The sequence below is a fragment of the Thunnus maccoyii genome, chromosome 18 (assembly GCF_910596095.1).
Source record: "Thunnus maccoyii chromosome 18, fThuMac1.1, whole genome shotgun sequence".
Classification (NCBI taxonomy): Eukaryota; Metazoa; Chordata; class Actinopteri; order Scombriformes; family Scombridae; genus Thunnus; species Thunnus maccoyii.
This window is the reverse complement of record NC_056550.1, coordinates 5,833,633-5,857,793: the sequence shown is the minus strand read 5'-3', so window position 1 is coordinate 5,857,793 and position 24,161 is coordinate 5,833,633. Positions and strand designations below refer to the sequence as shown.

General features: G+C 43.5%; 1 protein-coding gene across 14 annotated transcripts in view; it reads left to right on the top strand.

Annotated features, from left to right (window-relative positions):
• nfixb (nuclear factor I/Xb) overlaps positions 1 to 24,161 on the top strand; it is a 146,939-nt gene that overhangs the window by 54,986 nt on the left and 67,792 nt on the right. Inside the window, exon 5 of one of the 14 annotated variants that reach the window (XM_042392775.1) lies at positions 4,048 to 4,421. The exons of the other annotated variants lie outside the window; for them this stretch is intronic. Within the exon in view, the coding sequence (XP_042248709.1) occupies positions 4,048 to 4,259 (212 nt within the window). The 3' untranslated portion in view covers positions 4,260 to 4,421. Of the gene's footprint in view, positions 1 to 4,047; positions 4,422 to 24,161 lie in introns of those variants that run through there. 14 annotated transcript variants of the gene reach the window in all.

Here is a 24,161-nt window from a genome sequence, read left to right as displayed (position 1 = left end):
CCAGCGCAGCCTGGTGCCCCTCGGAGTAAAGCCTTTATTTACCCGTTGCCAGAACTGAGCAGCTACTCACCCCCGTACATACTCTGCACTAGCCTTCATCTGTCTGCTGTGTGTTTGCATCACATTTGTTAGTTTTTTTTTTGTACATATGTGAACATTCTTCAATTAATCTGCTTCAAATATTGTTGTTGTTTTTCAGTGGAGAACACACACACACATTTTCTTAATTGACTATAAGCCTTTTTTTTTTAAAATTGGAAAAAAAAGCTTGTGTTTCATCTTAAATTTAGTATTGTTCATTTTTGTTTTTCCCTGCTCCCGGCCGAAATACACCAGGCACGGACGTGACGCGACACGTCTGCCGAAGGAATGGCCGCATCAGAGTGCGTCCATTACAATGAACTGTAGCTGCTACACTGACCACGGAAGCTGGGTGTACGTGGATCGCGCTGCTCATCTCTATTTTTACGCAGCTGGTCTATTTTTTTTTAATCTATGCTCGGCTACTTGGCTCTCCAACAAGTAAAAACTACATAGAACTGAGTAAAAAAACGAGTACAACCTGATTAAATGATTAAAATAAATACCTAATTTTACCAGAGGCAATGTGACGCAGCAGTGCAACCTTGTGGGTTTTTTTTTACATTGCACATTAAAATAAATCAATCAAATCAATGTGTAAACGTGATCCTGTCGTTAGAACGGTCTAGTTAATTAATTCAGTATCAGTTAATATAGCCTACGCTTCCAAAACCTCCATAACCAACCGCATTATCACTTGGCAAAACTCAATGGCTGGCACGCAACCACACGCTACAAAGACGGAGTCTGTGTAGCAGGTAAAAAAACCCGCTCCGCCCCGCCTACGTGACGCGACGCGTCCCTGCCTGGTGTATTTCGGCTGTAGAGCTGCATCTGCCAACAAAGGCGCAAGTCCAGTGCTATGGGAGGAAGAAGGTTTCTTATTCTGATCCTGCTCAGCTTTTCCACAGCAACCTCAAAAGCAGTCTGTGCAGCATCTCGCACATACGACTAGAGTGGAACAGAGAGGACGTGAGGAAATAACTCCAACAAAAAAACATCCACCTTTGTAAGCTCGGATTGCGCTGTTTTTCAGGAGGCCGGCTGGGGTTAACCAGAGTTTACAGAGGACAGACAGACAGACCGTGGCTCCATTCTAACCTTTGGGGTGGCAGCGTTACAGTTTTATTCTTAGCTCCCCATTCCAGGGTGTCTGTGTCTTGCGGAAGCCATCAGTTGCCAGGCCTGATGATTGGATCGCAGCCGTCTCAGCCGGCCCGTCCCCGCCGCAGTGTTTCAGTTCTCTTGTCCCACTGATGTCACTGTCGCCAGCTGCAGGGGGGGCTCTGCTTTCAAGCAGCGTGATTGACAGGACAGGAGATACACCCTCCTCACCCCCCTCCTCTGTTTCTGCTTCCCTACAGTACACTATGTGTCTCTGCTTTTGTCCAATTATAGACTTCGGCCTTCCAGGCGGGGCAGTGAGAGCAGGCTAGCTGGGACAGATCAAAGCCACTCCGGCTGGGCAGAGCTTTACTCTGATCTGCACTTCTGCTCTGCAGCTGCAAAGTTTCACTACCAAAAAGAGCCCGATCATTTTCTTTTGACAAATACCTGGCTTCACACACACGCACACACACACACACACACACAGAGCATGATATAATTGTCACGGACTGATGAGAGTCGACCCCAAAAGTGTTCATTTTCTTTTCACTGATTCTGCTGCATCTGATGATGATAACAATAATGATTCAGGGATGTGCAGGAAGTGAAGGAGATAGGAAAAGAGAGAGGAGGGAGTGAGGAGGATCTGATCTCATCTTTGATCACATGTCTGTCGAAACTAAAGTCTGGCTCGCCAGTTGGGCGCTGCCGTGGGCCTTTCTCCACCTAGAGACTCCGGATCAGGTCATGTTTTTCGAGCGACGTGTTCCGTATTTGTCAGTCTGACGAATCCGCACAGTTCCAGCATTAGTCATGTTTGGACCTGGAGCTGCCTCATACGGCTTTCATTACTTGAGCTGTTATGATAAAAAGATGTTTCTGAGAGCGCAGCCTCCATATCTGCACTCTGTACTGGAGACAGACGAACCAGAGAGGTGCCTGAGCCAGGTCCGAAAGCCAAATGTGTGTGTGTGTGTGTGTGTGTGCGCGCGCGTGTGCCAGCCTACACCATATCACCATGCTGGTCTGGTGTGACTGTGAACCTAAGAGATGTTCATTTACCCATCAGCGTGTCTGTGCGCACACTCCCGACATTACAAATGGGCAAGAGAGTATCTTTTAATAGAGGCGAACAAAGAGAGGAATCGGCAGGGAGACAAACAGGCAGACTGAGAGACTTAACGCCTTCACATCACGTTAATCCATCAAAAACATCTTATCTGCTTTGCCCAATATCCTGAGCTTCAAACGGAGGTAAAGTTATCAGATGCAGTTACATAATGAAGAGGAGAACAAACAGGACACAGTGGGATTTGTTTTTTTACACACAGGGATGTATAAGGGCGTCTGTGTGTGATGGTTTATAGAGGCTTTGCACTGTGGCCTTGTTTAACCAGAATGTGTCAGAGCAGTAATATTTTCATACAATCAAGCGATGTTTGTTTTTTTGCTTAGTAAGTTGCTGAGTGGTTGCAGGAGAAGAAAAGAGTGGAATCATATTGATGAAAAAAGGGAAAAAAAAAAAAAAAAATCTCTTCTTTTATTTGGCTGAGTGTCTTGTGCAGAGCAGGGATTTCTGGACGGAGAGCAGAATTGTGCTCCAGTGTTCTGGCATCGGTCCGTAACCCGGGCCGACAGAGAAATGGAGAGTGTCGGCGCTGAGGGAGCCACATTCATCTGGTGTGAAAAACACTGCTGGTCCGACACTTTCAACGGAAACTTTCTTACGCTTTGTTGTCATTTGAAATAATGTGCCCAATAAAGTTTGAGCTTCGGCAAGCCCCTCTCATGACGGGACAGTGTCAGTGACACTGTTGTGATTTAATATGCACTGAGGCATAGGGGCCTCCAACCGCCCATGCTTGGCCCATTTTCAGAGCCCCCAGTTTTTCCAGTTGCTTTCTGCAGTGTGTATGTGTGTGTGTGTGTGTGTGTGTGGTAGAAGGAGAGAGAGAAAAGAAGAGTGGAGTATGCGGAGTGTAAGGAATTGCTGGTAAACAGATTATTCCAGTATGATAGGGCTTCCAAGTAAATCAGTAAAAAGACGCAGACCGCTCTGCTGATGCTGGGTCCGATCCTCTGACCTCCTTTAACTGATTTCTCCCAACTTTCCACCTCTCTATAGGTCCGACTGCTGAGCTGCTCTATGGGCTTGGTAGCAGGCCAACCTGCTTCATATTCACTGTAATTATCCAGTTTAGTGAATAATACTGGAACAGATACACAAAAGACTGAGTATATGATTGAATTAAGTTCAGTGTTGAAACAAAGGTCAGGTCTTAGCTTTGCAAATAGAAAAATTCCTTGTACCAGAAAGTGCCTATTGTGGGCAACATGGATTAGCTTTATTTCCTAATTTCACTGTACAGTGATTTTTAATTATTTGTATAATTAAGGTTAATAAATAAATGTTATGGTGTCTCTTTTAGCAATTTAGCAGCTCACTTTTTTCCTCCTTCGTTAGCAAATAGTAGCTGATATTAACCAAACAGAAATCTATTTATTTCTTGAGAAATTAAATTGCTTAATAATACATATTAAAAAACCACATGAATAAATATAGTAAACACATGCAATGAAATAAACAAGCAAATCAACCCTTGTAATAGCTTTTTATCTGTCGAGTATTTGCTGTATTTATGTTCTTGTATTCCTGAACGGCTTTTTAAAAAAAAAGAACAAAACAACGGAAACACAAAACGCGCACATTTTCCCCCTGCTTTCTTTGTGTGTTATTTTTGGTCTCTAACACCGTTTTGTTTCAGTGTGTGAATTTGCATGACCAGTCCTCTCTTTCTCTGTACAGGCGCCAGGCCTGAAATCTGTCTGTTCCCTAAAAACATACGTATACCCACACAGGCTTGGCTCCTCAGCTGCCTGAGCCGAGGGGCAAAGAGCAGGAGGAGAGGAGAGGTGAGGACAGCAGAGGAGTAGAAAGGAGAGGGAAAAGGAAGGGAAGAGGAGAGAGCGTCTTTTCTGGGCCCGTTCCCAGCAGCCAGATTCTGATCAGTCCGCCTTGCGCCTTGTTCCCTCGGTCCAGTGGAGCAGAGCACGGGGAGACTGCCCTGTAATTGGGACAGCTCTTTCCATACGGAAAACGGCACAGGAACACCGCGACACACCGCCGAATACAGATCCCACCTCGCTGTGTGCATTTTTTTATTTTTTATTTTTGCTTTTATTTCAAACCGTCTCAAACTCGAGCGATGCTTTTTCAGAGCAATTATACGCAAACAAAATCCTCTTAAATAAAATAACCCAAATAAAATCCTTGAAATGAACACTAATAATGAATAGATGAATAAATGTCTCCCTTTAATTTCCCCTCTGTGTTATTTATTCTGTCGTTTAACGGCAATAAACGTCAGTCATTGCTTTTAGGATGATATTGAGCACTGATATAAAGTAAAAAGAAAAGCGTAGAATAAAGATGATGCAAAATGCCATGCTGAAAACAAAGAGAGAGGGAGGGCAGATATTCAGGCTAGTGGGGCTGGTTGGCAGCATTTGGCACCCAAAGCTGCAGCTCTGTTTAGAAGGTGCCAGCTTTTCAAACCGACACACAGTCTCTGCCAACTTCTCTCCTTCTGATCCTTTCTCTCTCTCTCATTTTAACATTTTTCCCCCCATATCCTTGTTTTCGTTTAACACTTCTTCCCCTCTGCGCTTCCCCTACGCCCCCTACCACCTCTACCATGGATGCTTTCTCACAGCGGGTAGTCCAGAAAAAGCGAGCTCCACAAACGTTTAAAACGTAGCTCGTATTTTGTGTAGATTTTGTGTCGGCGCGTTGAATAAAACGGCTATCGCGTTACCGGGCTTATTCCTTTTTTTTTTTTTTTTTTTTGTTTCCTTTCTCCAAATTTTCCACCAGCTTTTAGCAGAGCGAATATTGTTACTCAGTGTGATGGTGCTGCTGTGGATTCAGGTCCAAAACAAAATGGAGGATAAAGCGCAGCTCTTCTCCAATCAGAGGAGAGAATGAATCCACATGTGGAAAAAAAAAAAAATCATCCACGCAAATTAACAATGATGAATGATTTCCCCTTTTTTTAAAAAATTTTTAATGTGAATTTAATTTCTGCCTTTGCGTTCTTTCCATTCTTTTTGCTAAATGTCTTCAGGTGTCGTCACAGGCAGAGCAGGAAACGGTAGACAGGATTAAGAACTGATGGATTTAGAGGGATTGAAGGACATGTATTGTACATCATTTAGGACAGAGACCCCGAGGCCTTTCCGAGACAAGAACGTGGTGCCGTGAGTGATGGGAGAAAGCGTTAAATACTGGGTGTGGGGGTGGATGGAATTACTCAATAATGATCAGAAAATTAGACCCATTATTGAGGGAGAGTAAACAGGCCTCTCTAAGTGTGAAAGGCCCCTATTCAGCCAGGACCAGGAGCAGGACTCCTTTCTTCTTTTCATGGATCCACCCATGGCCTCGAGAGCTCAGCTTTTGTTCCCTGAAATAACAGAGAGAATATATGGGGTCGCAGGGGGTGGGGGGTCCTGTTCCCAGTGCGAAGAAGCGTATGGAAAAAAAGCTATTGACTGTAAGGTACAGTCCACGTATAAATCTCCTTTTTTTTTTGCATCATTTTCTATTTCTTTCAACAGCTTTTCCAGCTCTATACTTGTAGTTTTAAATGTTTTTAACCAGACTAACTTGTGTAATTAACTTGTCTGTCATGTATTTAAATAAGTCACTAAGTTCAGGCGTTCTGGCAGCCTGTATTCAAGTGGGTTTTTTTTGCATCTGCCGGCGCACCTGGGTGTCTGCTCCCCTTTTCTCTTCTCCAACACCACTTAAACGCCTCGCTCGCTTCTGTCTCTGACACGTGCATCCCGAGAGTCGATAGTCAGGGGAAGGTAGGTGCAAACTAGGCGCTAATGCGACTACTTCCGTGTTTGTCGGTGCAAATGTTGAGATTAATGGGAGATGGATAAATAAATAAACCCGCCACGTCTCTGAGCAGCTGAACAGCAAATGCGGCACTCAGACAGAGACAAAGAAAATGAAGAGAGGGATTTACACTTTGAACAAGCCGTTGGAGAGAATAAAGGAGACTGTGTTTTGTGCTTTTTTTTTTTTTTTTTCCCTCACATCACTTTTAAGCACTTGCGCTTCACAGCTCTGCTCTCAGATTCTTTCCTCCTTCGCACTTCATCTGAAGACCCTCTCCAGGGCAGGGCTCTGTCCAGCTCCGGGCTCCTGCTCAAAAAATCACCGAATCACCTGACACGTTCACTCACTTTCTGCGTCTGTTTGCTTTTCATGTGGACGGCCAGATCCATTTCACATGCATCATTTTGGATGGTAGCATCCTCATTATACCCGTCAACTGTCAGCGCTCAACTCTCCCGTCTATAATTTCAGACTCATTTGAATCCTTATTGGCAGCTTGGATGCATACATTTAATAAATGATAGGAAAACAAGACTGTTTTTCCCTCTCTCCCTGGTGAGCAATAAAAATATGGAGCGGATTAGGGGGAAAGAAATTGAAGAAACTGCATTGTTTGTTTGGATTTATTTATCGGAGTGACACATGTCCAACTATATTTTAGTTTTACATATTTTATACACATTATGGAACAATTTTGTTTCGTTGCATCGAAAAAAAAGTTCTGTGTCACCTTAAAGCTCACAACAAACAACCAGCGTGCTATCATGCTCCACTGGCTAAATGGCCTTACTGTATCTGTCCAGAAAGGCCGATGAATAGAGTTGCCATGGCCACGTAGCTGTTTTTTTTCTCAGTGTACCTTTCCTGGGTGATATCCAAGGAGTGTCAGCGACTGGCCTGGTTGGCACGGTGAGTTGCCATGCAGTGCTGGGCCGTTTCCGTGGCACTGCGGCCCACTGTGTGGGCAACCAGAGCACTGAGCTCTGCCAGAGGAATTCACTCAGATCACTTTCACTCTATAGAGGGCATCCCCGCACTCATGCAGATGGATAAGTAGATACATACACAGCACATAAACATCATATACATGCAGCTGCTACGCACTGACTGCATGTCAACATTTGGGTTTTTATAGTCAGAATGTGATTTTTAGATTCTAAGGAATAATGTATATTCCTTTGAGAAAAAGAAAGGATATTAGATTTGCTTGGCGTTATGATATACTGTTCCTGGATATATAAAACACTTGTCACTGGATGTGGACCAAGTGAGATAAAAATGTCAAACTGTAATTTTAGAGCAGATTTTTCTCTTAATGTTATTCACACATTTTGTACAGCTTAGTTCAGTCCAGAGGGCTTACACGTGAGTTTTATCCTCTAAGAAGCTCTAAGTACCTTTAGAGATGATGGCTCAGATATAAATTATAATTTAAAAATGAGGGGAGACTATGATTGAAGAGACAAGGAGAGAAAACAGCCTTGTGTTAGGTGAGATTGGCTTCAATTCCCCACTTTTCTACATGTAAAAATAATAACAATACTTGTAGAATCAACATATTTTTCTCAAACTTCTTTCCTTTTATCTTATCATAACCCAAAATGTAGAAAAGTAGTGAAGTGGTGACTCTTCCCTTTGCCACAAACTGAGTTTGCACATTTGATGAAGGTAACAAAATACAGCAACTATCATAAAACACTGTTATTACAGCAAAAAAAGTTTTTGCAATGTTTTATATGTAATACAAGCTATACACAGACACATATCTATTTGTTTTGTTTGCTGAAAAGTCATTCACAGACAAAGAAATGTACAATGTTATTCCACTGTGCATACTGATGTATGTTTGAGTCAATTAGACCCCAGAAAGGTCAAACTACCTCATAGGCCTCTTATGAACAAACTGTTCTAAAACTATATGGAAATCCAAACACACTTATTTGGGTTTCAGAAGGGCAGTGCTGTGTAAAAAGTACTGCCAACACCAATCATAGATACAGAGGATATGAAAACCCATTCTATCTAACAAGTAGCACGCTTCTGAAACACGTAATAGGTTGAGAATCATGTTTATAGGCGTTTATGTTTATAAAATCAGGAAAAGTCATGAAGTATGACGCTGTTAAAGGAACGTTAAGTATGCTTTTGAGCTGTTTAAGAGAGCCCGTGCTCTTCAAGAACCCAAACAGAACATTAGTGTTAAGTGGAACACTAAAGGAAGGGAGTGAAGCTTGTGAGTATGTTGAATTGTGCAAAATGAGTCACAGTATATTAAAGCTGCCACACTTGGTTCACTTTTTTCTTCTTCATAATCTGAAGCTGCTCCACCCTTACATCCACCTGTTGCCTCTGATAGTTTCCCATGAAGGAGATTTGTTATCTTCACTCCCCACTCTCTGTCTCTCCGCAAACATCTTCAACATATTCTGTGGGGAGTGACAAGGTCGGAGTCTAAACATAAAACCTTAACTACAGTATAAGTACTGCGTATTCACATATTAATACAACAGTTGCGTGTGAGTTGGCCGGCTGAATTATCATTCATAAACATGAGCCTGCATCCCTTCCCCTTTCATTTTTCAAATGCAATCTGCTTTTCCTCTTAAAAGATTAAGCCGACATCCCCAGTGGCTCTCTTTAAGTCCGTAGGAGTGAAGTGTGTGAAGTAGGTTTTTAGTTGTTGTTTGTGTATATATGAGTGTGTGTGCGTGTGCGTGCCTCCATGCATATGCTCATGTGTGCCATAAAAGCAAGCCGAGCGACAACAAACGCTCCCGGCAGCAGAGCATATGAGCGTCCTCTCCGGACCGACCCCATGCCCCCTGCTCACCCAGCACCTGAACCCACTTCACACCTGATGCCTGTGGGCCATGTATGTACACGTGAAGGGAAACTACCACATTCAGGCAAACAGGGATAAAAATGTACATGCACTGATATGACCCAGCTGGAACCGGAGATTAGACTGACCGTTCATGTGGGGTGAGCTGCCCTGAGAAAGGGTGCGCAGGCCTCGGAGAGAAGGTAAACCAGGCCCCGACTGGGTCCCCCTCACTGGTGCTTGACTGGGTGCAATCTGTCGCCGCAGAAGTGGAAAGCTATAAAACCATATGAGCTTGAAATTTACCCAAAATCCTATTCTGCTTAGAAATGATCTGCTAATTGAGGAGTAGTGGCTGAATATTACAATTACACTTATTAGTAGGTATTTTCATTCTCTCTTGTATCCCTCTACTACCAGCAGCAATTGAGATGATCTAGACTGTTATTTGCCCTTTGTGCGGTAACATCTGATTGGTGTATTATTAGACGCAGACCACCCTGCTTCTGAGCCCTACTTGAGTTTCGATTCTTCTGCTGTTCAGCTTTAATACGAGGCTCTCCTCCAGCAAACCCAGACGTACAGAGAGGAGCGCACCGAGAGAATTAACGTAAAGACAGAGGAGGGGAGAGCGCAGCGAGGCACAGTCCCTGCAAGCGTGTTCTGCTTCAGTGGAATGGTGATAGAGAAGGTAATCCAAGCCCCAGTGTTTATTTTAAGAGCTGATGATCTAGAGATGGCCATTAAAAGCAGAGGGCTAACAATTTAAGAGCAGTAAATCTGAATGGAGGAGAGGAGTGGGTGTAGGCGGACGGGGAAGGGAAGGAGGGGAGGATAGGGGCTCTCTGCCGCTCTTTCTGTCCCTCTCTCTCTCTCTCTCCCTCTCTCTCCCTCCATGCGGAGCAAAAAAATACTTGAGATGACAGTGAATTAGAGCAATCTGGCCTTCATTCTGCGGTTAGATTTTTATCTGCGGTTTTGGCCCTGAGAGCATCTCAGATCCCTGCTTTGCTTTTTTTTTTTTCCTTGTGCCTGCTCTTTTATTGTTGTTTCTGTTCTTTTCATCTGAGTTTACTTTCCCTTCTGGCCTGGCTGTAAAACCGACCCTAAAAAGATCCCATTCACACTGAAGGCATCAGGAACGGTCTTATTATCCCCACCACCTCGGTCCAGAGTCTCCACCAGGACCTAAACATACTTGCTAATGTGATTACTCCGAGGCCAAGTTTTCTGTTTTTGATACATGCTTAGAACATTTTTTTTTCTCCGCCCCTCCGATGGACTGAAAGATTTTGTCTGTGGGCATGGATTCAAACTACACACTTCAGGCAGCTACACAGGGAAATCCTTATGATAAGAGCCATGATTATCCCGGTAAACTAAAGATGGCTTACACAGAGAGCTGCTATTTCACCGTCTTTCAGGGGACTCCAGTGCCAGTATGCATAAAATCTTCTACGAATGAGTTTTTACCCCGCATGAGCGATGTCACATTCAATACACCAACAGCACTTTTAGACACAAAACAGCCTTCAGTTTCAGTTTTAGATACTTTGTATATAAAAGACTGTACGTCATTATCATTGCTAAATAGTTTGCTGTATCTGTTGATTTATGCTCATTTGAGGCTGTCATTTCGCTGCTGACATTTTTCACTGTGCTATGCCGAAGCCGTCGTCCCAGTGAGACACATTTGATGTTACCCAAAACCCAACTTACAAAAAACTGTGGTTCCCCTCCTCTAGACTCTCGCCCATCTCCTTTTCATTGGGCTTTAGATGTGTGATGAAGTAATCCCGACATATTTTATATCCTAATGCAAAACAAACAGTGCCAAATTACACACATTCTTCCCCCATACTGATTCGTGGAAGTTGTTAACCAAATAAAGCTCCCTTTTCTCTTTCTCTCTTTCCATCTCACTCTGCTCTGCTCTCAGTGGATCTGTCCTGGCTAGAACTCTTAACTGAAATAGCCTCGAGCACAGAGCCTCTTTTGTGGTCAGGCTTTTTTTTTTTTTTTTTTTCTACAAGGTGTTTGTGAAAAAGAACAGGATTTTCTCTCCTGGGCTCAGGTCCCTCCATCGTTCCACTGCTGCCTGTCTGGCTTTCTTTGTCCAGGTCTGCTCTGGTAAACAGCCGTGTCCTACACACACTGTTTATCACACACCGGGGTGAAACTTTGCTGATTTTATTTTGGAAACGCTCAGGTTTTTCTTGGAATATCTCTCAACTGTTTCTTGGCCTGTTTCGTTATAAGCTCCTGTTTCTTTTTTCTCTGCATGTAGCTGAACAACTTGCCCTGAACATAGATGCCAGCTGCGCCGCACATGTCTATGACATTTGGTGTGAGGGCATCTGCAGCAAGGCCAATCTCTGGCCTGTTTACGCAGGCTGTTTCAATTAGCATGCTAGCCTAATGCTCTGTACTCCTCAATATGAGGATACTCTGGACAAGGAGGTGAAGTCACATCCATTCATTGTAAAAGCTACTTATATATGTCTTTGCATGCACGGACAGACATTTTAAGACCACTAGTGTACTCTGTCTTGTATTCTTCATCCTTTGCTAACACATTGAGCTTAACACTGTTAATGTTAAATCCACAGTAGACAACACGAGGTTCGAAACCGTTCTTGAGTCGCTCTTTACAGGCGGAAACTCGCATGTTGAACTTCTGGCCCCACCCCAATCAATGATGTCACAGCTGATGTTTGTCTTTAAGAGCGGATGGAAAACATGTGCGGTCACTGCAGTTTTGCTTATAAGTGAGACTACAGTATGTAGCTTTTGGATTCACCAGCAATAAAAAGCACCCTCTCATTTCAGTATTGTACATTCATGGGATTTGCTGCTACAGTCTTACTTGGTTCGGTATGACTGGTAGCTTACTGAGACTAATGTTAGCTAACGTTAGCAAACTTTAGATAGACCCAGTATTGCTGAGTAACTGACATTACTGATGCAGTTCGCTGACTTGATGACTCTTGTGCAACTGTTACGCTGTGTTTTAGGATTTACCATCATCCCATAAATGTTACTTGAGGCCACAGTGACCTCACTTTAAGGCTTGGAAACAAAACCTTTTCATAGCCAACATTTTGACATGTCATAACAGGAAAAGCACAGGGATAATTAATAAGATTAATAATGGCTGCATCCCCTTTAGTTTTGCCAGTTTGAGGGCTCTGCTGTTGTGAATGATGGCTCACTGGTATGGCTTCATGGGACACAAATAGATCTGAACCATTGTTAACGTTATGAGTTTCACCTGAGCTTCTCCTGCTGTGACGAGTCAAAATGTCTGCCATGAAAAAGGCCTCAGAACCAAAACCGGATATGATGTCATGGGTTTGGTGCAGGAGTTCTTGACTGGAACTGGAAACACGTTAGGACTCATCAGTCACATGAGCTTCGATGAAAGTGAGAGTAAGCAAGAGTAAGAGTTGGGACAGATATTCACAAAGACTGATGCAAGCCTTCTGTCAGTGAAGTAACCAAGCATCCAGTTATAGAGACCAGTTATGTCCAATGTTATTTTATCTTAGAATGAACACAGCAGGAAGATGGCAATCTGTACTCCAACGCTTGTATCAAGGTGAACCATGGTTTGACAGATAGCTTTGAAACAAATGGTATTATTCATGTACCTACCTGCGCACAAAGTGTGAACCTGAGGGATTTAAAAGTATATCCACTATGCAGCAGATCGGGTACGACTCATTCCTGGCTAACACCAGAATATCTTCCTTGGAAATGTCTTCATTGCACAATGTTAACAAAACATGGTGACACTTAAGGAGCTAAAAACATTCTTTATGTTAAGATTGGGGCATGAAAAGCAGCAGCAGCAAGGCGACAAGCTGTTGTAGTTTTTCGACTATTATTGTTGTTTGATCAGTCCTTACTTCACATCCAGATATACTGCCCCCACAATTCAAAGGTTTATATGCATCTTGCAAATTGCAAAGCTGTAATTTTTTTGGGATGTGCACAACAAATGCTCAGAGGGAAAGCAGGAGAGGAAAGAAGCACTCTAATAGGCCTAGTGGGGAAAAGCCTTTAAGTTTGTGATTAAATCTGCTCAACTGGTGGTTCCCAACCAAGGGTTTAGAGTCCCAACAAAGATCTGCTTAAATGGATAAGGAAAAAAATCTGCTACATAAAATTGAGTTTATTTTTTTCAAAAATTTTGTTCTGTATTTCTTGAAATTTTCCTGTGAAATGCTGGATGCTATTACCTCTTCAAGTCCTTCAAATGAAACAATCTTGGAAGGAAAATCACTCTTTGGTTGAGCTGCATCGCTCATGTCCATACCGAGGCCAAAACCTGTGAGGTCACAAGTAGACATTGGTCACAAGCAAAAACGGCTCCAGTTACACATTCAGTACAAGTAACTTAAGTTTTTCAAGTTGCACTACAAACAGTAAAGTACTGCAGCAGTATACTCTAAATTAAAGGCTTTATGTGTACACTCTGTGCCTGTCGAGTGTTGTTCTGTGGTATGGATGATGTACTGTGCATGTGTCCATGCTGAGAATAATATTACTCGGTTAACGAAGCCATTTTTTAGCAGTGACAGAAGGGCGCACACGCGTCAACAAACACACACACTCCACCACTCGGGCCGACATGTGTTCTGCACAGCCTGTCATTACAGAAGCCTTGATGTGGTCACTGGGTGGCACTGAGGCCTCTTATTGTCGTTTTATGACAACTTTCACTCTCTTGCTCTACAATACCCCCTCCCTTCCTCCTTCCTTGTCTTTCTCTCTCCCTCATGTGTACCCTGATCCTGCCTCCTTCTTTCCACTCCATCCCTCCTCCCTCCGTCTCCCACCTCGTCCAAACCCACATCCATTTCTCTTGCTGTTGCAATGGGACGCCTGTTTGTTTTTAGTGTGTAAACCATCCTGACACACATCCCTAGGGCAAAGGGCGGATATAGGAGTGTTCTTCGGGTCGAGTGAAGGGGAGGGGGGGGGCGGCAAACAGTTTGGTCTCCATTTGCAGAGGTACGAAGTGGGAGATGGAGCCCATCCAGGCGTTGTTCCCAGCTTTGTCGATTGTGGCTGACAGTTATTGTTTTTGGTTTTTTGAATAATAGGGTTGGTAACTGCAGTGTGACATCCCTGATGTGTGTGCTCTGCCTATGTTTATATGTTGAGGCCTGTGTTGTAACATGTGAAATTCAAAGACTAGTTTACCCAGGGGCGGGCCTGACATGCGCAAGAAAGCTTTCCTTTTTGACTTCGCTCCTCCGCCTCTCCACCTGTCACATAGCTGTTTTGCTTTGAGGATTTATGACATTATGATTTCTTTATTGTAGGTTAGAATTTATTATTCTACTGACTGAGATTGAATAAACCGGACTGACTGAATCCTGTAGCCTCTTTCAGGCAAGGGGATATAGTATGGGGTGATTGGGTTCATGCTGCTGTCAGAGACTTTCTGTTAGAGGAATGAGTAGGACTGTAATATATACATTTAAGCATGAAATTAACTTTGTGTTTCTGGGTGTTCATGAGACGCTGATTTGGGGTGTCAGTGTCAGATAATTCAATACAAGAATCCAAATGCAGAGTTACTATGTGTACAAGGACTTGGAGACTGCAAGATTTCTGGGAAGATTCTCAGTCATCCAGGTCATGGTTATCCCAGGGGGGCTGAATCAAGGGCAACTGGACGGTTGTAGATACTTGAAGACGTTTTGCTTCTCATCCAAGCGGCGTCTTCAGTTCTAACTGACTAGTAGGGAATCCCAGGTATTTAACATCTGCGGGGTCGTTATCAAGGTAATTGATACCACTTGGTTCATTAGTGCTCCCGGCTGGTGTAACAACAGTCGTTAGAATCGTTAGAGTCACCTAAGGCCAAGTGTAAACAACAGTGGTTGGAGTTGTCACATGAGGCCAAATGTGAATTAAATGGTTGTTAAGTCTCCTGGGAAGGGATGAAAGGACAGTATTGTAGGTGAGGGATAACTGGTGTTGTAGACGTCCTTCTCTGTTGAAGGATGGTTTCTCTACTCCTTCACTCCTCTTTCAAACCATCCGTCCTCCCCTATCCAAAAAATAATTTCAAGTATCTACAACCGAGTCCAGTTGCCCTCAATTCAACCCTCCTTGGATAGACTGCAAGATTGTACATACACACCTACACACACCTACACACACACGCAGAGTGTTTAGCATTTCTGTGCCTTAATTAACGAGGTCTTTGGGAGTGTTGGGTAAATGAGTCAAGTGAGTCACCTCGGGACAGCAACAGGTAAATCCTGTTTAGATCAGCCTCAAGGCCCTGCTTGTTCTTTAATTTGGCTATGAACACCCCCCCCCCCCCCCCCCACCCCACCCTAATCACCTCCATGTCTCCTCCTTATCTCGTGCGTGCACCCACTGTCTCCTCGTTTCTTAGGGTAATTTGCCACATTCTCTCTTTACTGTATCTTCTTTAACCTACTGCTCACCTCAAACTCTGCTTAACACACACGCACACGCACAGTTTGATGCACTATGAGCACTTTGCTTCTCTCTGTTATGTTGCTGAACAGCCTGCTGGGTCAATCAAGGTGACGAATGTGGAGCAGTAGGGCAAGGTGACACTGACACTGTTATGCCAACATACAGTGACAGAATCTGCTTGTACAGTCAATGGACTATGTTCAGGCACTGGACAGGGTGTCATATTTGGTTAGAGAGAATTAAATTAAGAGACATCCAAGAGTGAGATGGAATCCGACTGTTCCCCTTCCCCTGACCAGGCAGTTAGCGTGAGTCTGTAATTAGCACCTCTAACTTTGTTAGCTCCTAATTTCATTTTCGTTGGAAGCCCCATGACTAGCCCTGCTAACAATGCATCGGAGCAAAAGATACAGCCCACATGGGTGACTGCAGACTCACAGTGACACACAGTAGTCTGCTACCCCCGACTTACTGTTCCACTTGGTGCACCAGTGGGGAATTTCAACACACTGCTTCCATCTTCTCATCTCCACTGTGCAGGCATGGATAACTGTGGATTTTAATTTTAGACACACTCATTCTCACTTCCTACACAGTTCAGCATAACTGTAGATATAAATGATTGATTGTATTTGATAATACCAAGAAAAGCAAATTATCTCCAGTAGCGGTACTTTCATCATCCATATTTTAGGAATAATATAATAACTCATCAGATTTAATTCCAATGCTGAAAGAGCTGACATTCACCATTTTCCATACTTTAACCTACAGGAGCACTGTTAAAACTTTGGAAAGTAATGAGATGTTGCCAGAGATTTTAACTTCATGCAAAGAAAGTGAAAAAGAGAGTTGTCTTTCTTTAAAGAGAGAGAGAGAGATGTCAGTGGTCCTTTTTTTTAGTAAATTCAGAGGAATCATCACTGTATATTTTAGAGTTAAAGTTGATTTGCTGTGACGGCTGCAGTGTGGCTGCAGTTTTTTTTTTTTTTTTCATTACATGTGCATTTAGAAACCAGCCAAGAACCAATAGGATTTCAGCGTTTCTTCTTGGTCCATGTGCTCCTGGTGTGAGTATAACTTACAGTAGTGTGGAGGGTCTCCTGAGGTCAGGGAGCTGAAAATCACAAAGACATGTGGAATGCTGAAAGTTGGCCAATACAAACAGGCAGGCCTGGCTCTCCATCCGTGCAGAGCTCAACAACCACCAGCTAGCCTACCACCGTCCTCTAGCTTGGACCAGGGGCTACCAGAAGCTGCATGGAGTGGGTTTTGGACACTAGGGGGCAGAAAGAATAAACTCGCAGAAACTCACACACAGCCCTGAAATAACTTGAAGTGCTTATAGCTAACAATTAAGCAAATAGTTGCCTGCATACACATCCAGACTTAGGAAACTTTTAGTTAGCATATTTAAGCTTGTTTGCTAGAAACAGCTGCCAACGCTTTAAATGATGCGATGAGATCAAACCAAACAGTATAAGTATGGAGTGGAAAACCAAAACAGTTAGCTAAATATGGCTAAAATCTGCTAAAGTTTCTTTGTTTTTGTTTCTTTTTTTGCTAGCTGTGTCTACTATATTTATGTTCAAATCAAAATACAACGAATCTACACTTTGATACATTAAAATATGCAATTTTAAAAGCAAACTGCATTGTCAACATCATTTCATCAACAGTGATATTTTTTTCTATCAGAGAGAGCTAAGGGGATGAAATAAATGTAACTTTAGCTAAAGCTACAGTAGCCGTGTTTCCAGCTAGCTTTTACATGCTATAGTTCTCTTTAACTATCTGTCTGTGTTGTGCCGGCAGATATTTACAAAGTGATGACAGACAGCAGCATCAAAAACTGATGAGAGACAGCAGCGTCACTGGTGTTGCAGCGACAAGTGAGACATAAATTAGTGTAGCCACATGACTGACTGACGAGCGGATGAGTCATTGTGTGTGTAACTGAACTGGGTGTTACGGTGGCTAGGTGCTTGATTATCTGAATACATGAGAGAAAGAAAACAAATAGGAGATGTAGCATTTTTTAAGGTTTAGTTTACAAGCTGGTTTATTAAAGTTACAAGCGAAACCTTCGCATTTGCCCACAAAGTCCAAAGGTTTGCGTTTTGAAACAAAAACAGACTTCACAAGGAGCTGACTGGGTTTTCTTCCCCCATTTTCTAATCAAAACCATTACAAGTTTCACCCACAGAGGGACGATCTACGAGGCTCAGTTTCTCTCCACGGCGCACATCCATAACAATAGAGGGCATTTTGGTCCAGCAGAACTCAGTTGGCTGCATCAAAATGAAGGGAGCAGTTAGGGTTTCACTTACAGAGTCAGAGAGAGAGAGAGAGAGAGAGAGAGAGAGAGAGAGAGAGCAAAAGGGGGAGAGAGAGGCAAAAAGAGAAAACAAACACACTGGGATTGTTGAATTATGGGTAAAGACAGCTGAGGCTAACCAGGTTTGGTTTCCACGGTGCAGTGGGGGGCTTATTGAAAAACAAAAAGTCTATGACTCAGTCTTGCTCTCAAGGAGACTCTCAGGCTGTAGACTTTCTCTCCCCAGAAATTCAGCAAAAACACATGCAGTTAAATATAAAGGAGAACACCTTCAAAAACATAAAACCCCAGGGTTCAATATGGTCACAAAAATGTTCCACGTATCCTCACTGTTAATGCCAAAAAGGGAGGAGGTGGGGGTGGGGGGGCCGGGAGGGAGGGAAGAGTGAACGAGAGGAGGGATCTGTCCTCACATTTGCTATCAATTTAGGGCACTGAAAATAAGCACCAGGTTTCACTGGAGCCGAGTAGAACACCAGGAATGTTTTTCTATATAAAAACCAAGGGAGGGAGGGAGGAATCGAGAGAGAGAGAGAGAGCCGGCTGGGAAGAGAGCGAGAAAAAGAGAGATATACGGTTAAGAAAAGGAGTGAAAAAAAGTGAGAGACAAGGCAAAAAAAAAAAAAAAAAAAAAAGCAGAAGAGGATTGCTGCTTGACAATAGCACCTTGGGTCCAGATGTGAGGCTGTAGTTTGACAGCTCATGAGGCAAAAGTGAGGCAGTTTGTGAGTCATGGTGACCCGTATGACCCTGCTGTGAAGGACAGATAGACAGCTTGATAACTGAACCCTGAAGTGGATGTGAGTCTTGATGTTCAGTGTGTGGATTCGGTGTGTGATTATGGTGGGATGCAGGGTTAAAGGTGGCACACATTCACACACACACACACACACACACACACACACACACACACACACACACACAGATGGAGATTTACTGTGAAAAATGTACATTTTTATGCACATCTGTGGATGAACAACAATCACCCGCATACAGATGTCAAAGCTGCCTTTTTTTTTTTCCTTACTGCACACTTGCAGCTCCATTTGTGTATGTGACGGCGTCAGTGGGCCTAGCGGAGACCGGAGACTCCCAAAGGGCTCTGACTAGGCACAGCGGATGAAAGAGGTTATCTTTTGAGAAGAGAATCAATACTTCTAAATCTGAGCAGTAACGTGCCCCCATTTCTGCTTGTGACACAGTTTTAAACAGATGTAGCCAGTGTTGGAAGTTCCACTTCTTCGCATGCTCGCTGCACTCTTGCCTCACTGCACAGGAGGTTTAGAAAATCCTGCCGTTTACCAATGTTGGATACATAAACGGTTTTGAGAAAGGCAGATTATTATACAGTCAGTCAGGAGTTTGTATACATGAGGTTGTGGGATACAGTGGTCGTCTTTCACAGAGAGTTGGACTCCAGCGACAGTCTTAAGTTGAGTGGTTGACCCCCTAACAAAGCTCCTTCACCCGGCTCTTCCCACCAACAAAGTGCTGCTCTTATGCTGATAGAAATAGTTGAAAAAGACTCAGAGTAGAAACAAGGAGGGAGTTAAAGAGAAAGAAAGCGAGAGGGGAGAAAAGGGGGGTAAGAGACAGACCAGATGTGTCTTTTGTTTAGATTTGAACGGAGCGGAAAGGAAGGGTGTAGGAGTTAGGAGGCGAGCTTGCAAGGAAGAGAAAGAGAGAGGGAAAAGCGAGTGGGAGTGAGTGGATTTTTTTTTTTTTTTTTTTTTTTTTTTTTTTTTTGGGGCGACTGTAATGAAACCAAAGCATTCATAGCCGAGCGCCTGTATGTGGGGAGAGGGGGCTGCGCCATACAGTATGTGATTACCTACCAGCAAAACCACATTCATTATACTAATTGCTACAATGGTCCCGGCGGTTGGGGGCTGAAAAGGGGGCGACGGCGAGAGGAGCTGCATTGTTAACATTTGTTAGGCTCATTGACTCCAGAATTCATGGTGTCTGTCATTATAGGTCGCTGGGATATTCTCCAGGGTCCGTATTTATAGAGAAACTGATAATCTGGAGGTCGAAGCCGAAGACCTGTTTCCTCTAAATCTCACGCAGCCATGAAACCTGACCAGTGAGCTAAAATCAGCATCCACAGGCCCTGCAAGCTTAATGGATGCATAACAGCTTGCTATGCCTCCTATTCAGATTCCCTTACATTATCATGAGCGCACACGTTTAGCATGTGTTATGCATTCAGGCCCGCAAAAGCAGAAAGACATTAAGCAAAACAGAACCAGAGGCCAAGATTTGAGTGATTGAAAGACAAGGCCTTTCCTGCATTTTGCTGCACAAAATAGCCTCGCTCCCAGCAGCTTGTGTCAATATTTCACTGTATGTGTGTATGCGTGTGCCCAGTGTATGCAGAGAGCTCTGAGCAGATGACTGGTATGACAGTTAGAACATGTGCGATGGTGAACACACAGAGACTCGCACAGCTCAATCTGTCGAGTGTCGAGCCCAAATCAACCCAATTGAGGAATGTTGCCAGTTGTGATCACCAATATGGCCAGCAGTTGTTTGTGAAACATTTGCAGCACATTGCTGAATTCTTTAGCGTGCCTTCACAGGAAATGAAGGACTAAGTGACTAAAATCTTCTCTCCCGCCCCCCTCTGACCACACAATCGCCTCTTGCGCCATGTGTGTGTGTGCGCGCTTACTGTATTTCTTCTAGGCTGGACCTGTCTCAAGCCCTCGGTGTGATAACATCATTATAATCATGTTTTGTCAAAAACAACTCTCACCCTTTCACTTGTTTCCTCTATAGCTCAGCTCTTGTATCACCCTAATGATCTGCATCATGAGTTTGTACTCTTTGGCTGGAGAACCGGTGCTTTTCGAATTGTGCAGAGAAACTACAAATAGGGATACAGCCTAGTAGTTGCTTGGCAGCGCTTCTCTTTCTCTTTTTCAGACTCTCCTTTTCTTTATCTGTGCAGTGTTGGAAGAAATATGCAAAACCATTTAAGTAAAAGTAGCAATACTACGACATAATAATACTGAATTACATTACATTTCATTCAATTAATGTATTAGCAGCACAATGCTCTTAAAGTATCAAAAGTAAAAATACTCATTATGCAAAGTGGCTCCTGTCAGTGTTATATTATTATCATATTATTACAAGTGATGTATTAACGGCCTCATGAAACAGAAGTTAGAGTGTCTTTAGCGTCTGTACTGTGACATATCTCCCAGTGAAACGGAATATTTGAGCAGTGTACGGTTACAAGAGGAATTTAAATCAAATCCTTTGCATTTGATTGGACCGCTAAAAACTGGGCAGGGCTTAGAGTTTAGCACAATGCTGAGCTGCAGGGAGAGATGGAGCTACAGAGGACTGTTGGCTCCACACACACATCCTCACCTGTTGTTAGATCAGGAGGAAGACGAGGGAGAGATGAGTGAATTAGACCTCAGACACATTGTTCTGGAAATTAAAGTTTTTGCCCACTGATATCCATACGCACATCTTTTCCTATCTCTCTCTATATTGCTCTGTTAACTACTATGGTTCACAAATCAATTGCGGTTTTATATGACCGGTGTGGCTATCTACTTACCCAGAGTCACATTTGATTGAATGAACACCCTTGAGTGCAGGATGAGTCAGTTAAACATTTGAAACCATTTTACAGGAAGAGAAAAGACAGGGATTCTGATCTAAAAATACTCTGGTACTGATTTTTTGAGATATATTTGGCATATAACAAGAGATAGATGAACAATTAACACAGGGACACAGGATTAAAACTGGGAAAACATATTTTTTCATTTCATAGGGCCTTTAACTTGTAAGCAGCATCTTAATATTTTAGCTGGTGGAGGTGGAGCTAATTTGATATACTCTCGGGTAGTTAAATTCTTCACAATGTATCATATGTTGTTAATGTTTAGGATTCCAGACATGCTAGCAGCATGATTAATGGTACACACATTCATGCCCTGTTCAGCTTGATTTGTAATCACATTATTATATACTTATATTAGAATTAGTCCAATACTTCTAGTTTGTGACCAAATAACTTCTAAACTAATGATATTCACATTAGCCTCAGTAAATGTTAGCATGCTAACACACTAAACTAAGATGGTGAACATGATAAACATTATACCTGCCAAACATCTACATGTTAGCGTTGTCGTTGTGAGTGTTAGCATGCTGACATTAGCATTTAGCGGAAAGCACTGCTTTGTACAGTCTCACAGAGCTGCTAGCATGGCTGAAGACTCTTTAGCCAATTTGACATCTTTGTCTGCAAAGTATTAGCACTATGGCTGTCAGATAAATGTCGTTGAGTTAAAAGTACAATATTTCCCTGTGAAATGTAGTGGAGTAGAGGTATAAAATCGTACTGAAATAATCAAGTAAAGAACAGTACCTTAAAATGTGTACTTGAATACAATAGCTGAGTGAATGCACTTGGTTAAGTTCCACCAGTTTTATCTTTCCTTTTTCTCCATCTCCTCCTAGTTTCTCTCTCTTTCAAGCTGTTACTGCTTTGTTACAGCACCCTGGGCCAGGACAGACCCAGGAAGACTTTGGTCTGGCCAAGGTGGCTGCTGCCTGCTGACACAGCCAAAGTAAATGAGCAACCCTCCCTCCGCCCTCAGACTCTTGGAAGTGTGTGCTACTGTTGTAGGAGGCTAAAGTTGGACGGGAATTCCCATATGTGTACAGGATCAATATGGTGCCTGCAGCTATTACTGAATGTTGATGTATATGTTTGCACAAGGTGTGTGTGTGTGTGTGTGTACGTGCATGCGCCTCAGTCAAGAAGATTGATGACAGATTCCCGTCAACTGTCAGGTGGTTTTCACATAGGTCAGAAATAGCCGCAAGGGCTATGAAAAGAATTGGGGGATCAACTAAGGCAGGACGGGGTTGGCCTGACAACGCGACTCTGGGTCTGCTTTCTCACTGGAGGTTGACAGCTCACGGATGATATCGCGTTTCCTCATGCTGGCACATCCCCCTCATCAAACTGCCCCCAACCCTCCACCCACTCACCCGCCTGTGCAGCCCTGCCTGCTCTGCATACTCCCTGGGTCAGAGCGAAACCACAGGGGTCTGAGTAATCAGACCACACACGCTAAGGCAAACGGAGAGGAGAAAGACAGTAAGATGGGAGTTTGTTGTTTGACATCTAATGCTCCGCAGGGCAGCGGGGAGGAGAGGGGAGCTGGGCTGAGGTTGTGGCTGTTTTTGTACAGTATGTGGTGTGTGACTGTGTGCAAATCTTTGCCACACCGTGAGGAGAATCCAGTCCAAGAGAAGGATGGAAAAGAATTTTGGAGGGAGAGGAAGACAGAGGGAGACAGTAAAAAAAAAACACTTATTAGGGCCATGACCTCAGGGAAAGTGCTAGGCAGGAATGTTTCAAGTGGAATTAACCTCTTAAACCCCACTGACCTGTCAGTGGGTCTTTCATTACAAACTCATGCTGTGCAGCCAAACTTTGTCTCAGAACTTTGTTTAAAACTCAAGTTGAGATCCTAAATTTACCAGATACCAAAAATTTCATGCTGAATTTTGGAGAAGTGTGTACAAAAGGATGCTCGATACAGAATCTAGAGGTTACAGGGAGTGGGGAATTAGCAAATCTGTGTGTGGAGTTTATGGGATGCATCAGTCAAACCATTGTGAGAATGTATGCATGGCGCAGCAACTTGTCCACATTGACTAAAAGTAACATAAGGACTTGTGGTTAACAGGAGGACAGAAACAAATAGAGTGTGCTTGTTTTGTGAGTAGGTTTTAGTGCACATGCAGCTCGGTGACAGCGATGACAGCTGAGACTTGCACTCCCCGCTCTTTATTTCCCTCTTTCTCTCTGTGGCACGGGGGGCTCCCATGCAGGGTGCATTTGAAGTGGCTTCTGGGAGGCCCTGGAGCGTGCCGAAAGGTCAGAGGTTACAACAACTGGGCCTCCCTAGACCTCCCCACCGCCCCTTACCCCCTTAAATCCCTCTAACCCCCACACACACATACATGCCCCCCCACCCACCCCTCCTGTCAGGGCCACAGATCACTTCCAGATCCCCCTGACACATTAGGGAAAAAAAAAACTCTATCTCCTGTTATCCTGCACTCACTGCTGCCCTGCTCAGATGTGACAACTTAACATGTGAATGTGATGTGTCGACAGTCCCACTGCACGGTGTCTTTATTTAGTTAAAATGCCCCCCAACTTCTCTGTTTCAGTGACACACGTGTCATTGTGCACACACACATATCTCATGAATAGGCCATTGTGTTTTTTCTGCGGGTGTAACCCACAAGTGTGAACAGAATACATTTTATTACATTGTTTCCGTGTGTGTGCGTTGTACATGTGGGCACGTGTGCGGCTTCTCAGGAGGATGTTTTGTTCTCCTCCTCGCTAACACAGGAGAATCAGTCGTTCGCTCAGCGAGGTGTGAAATTGC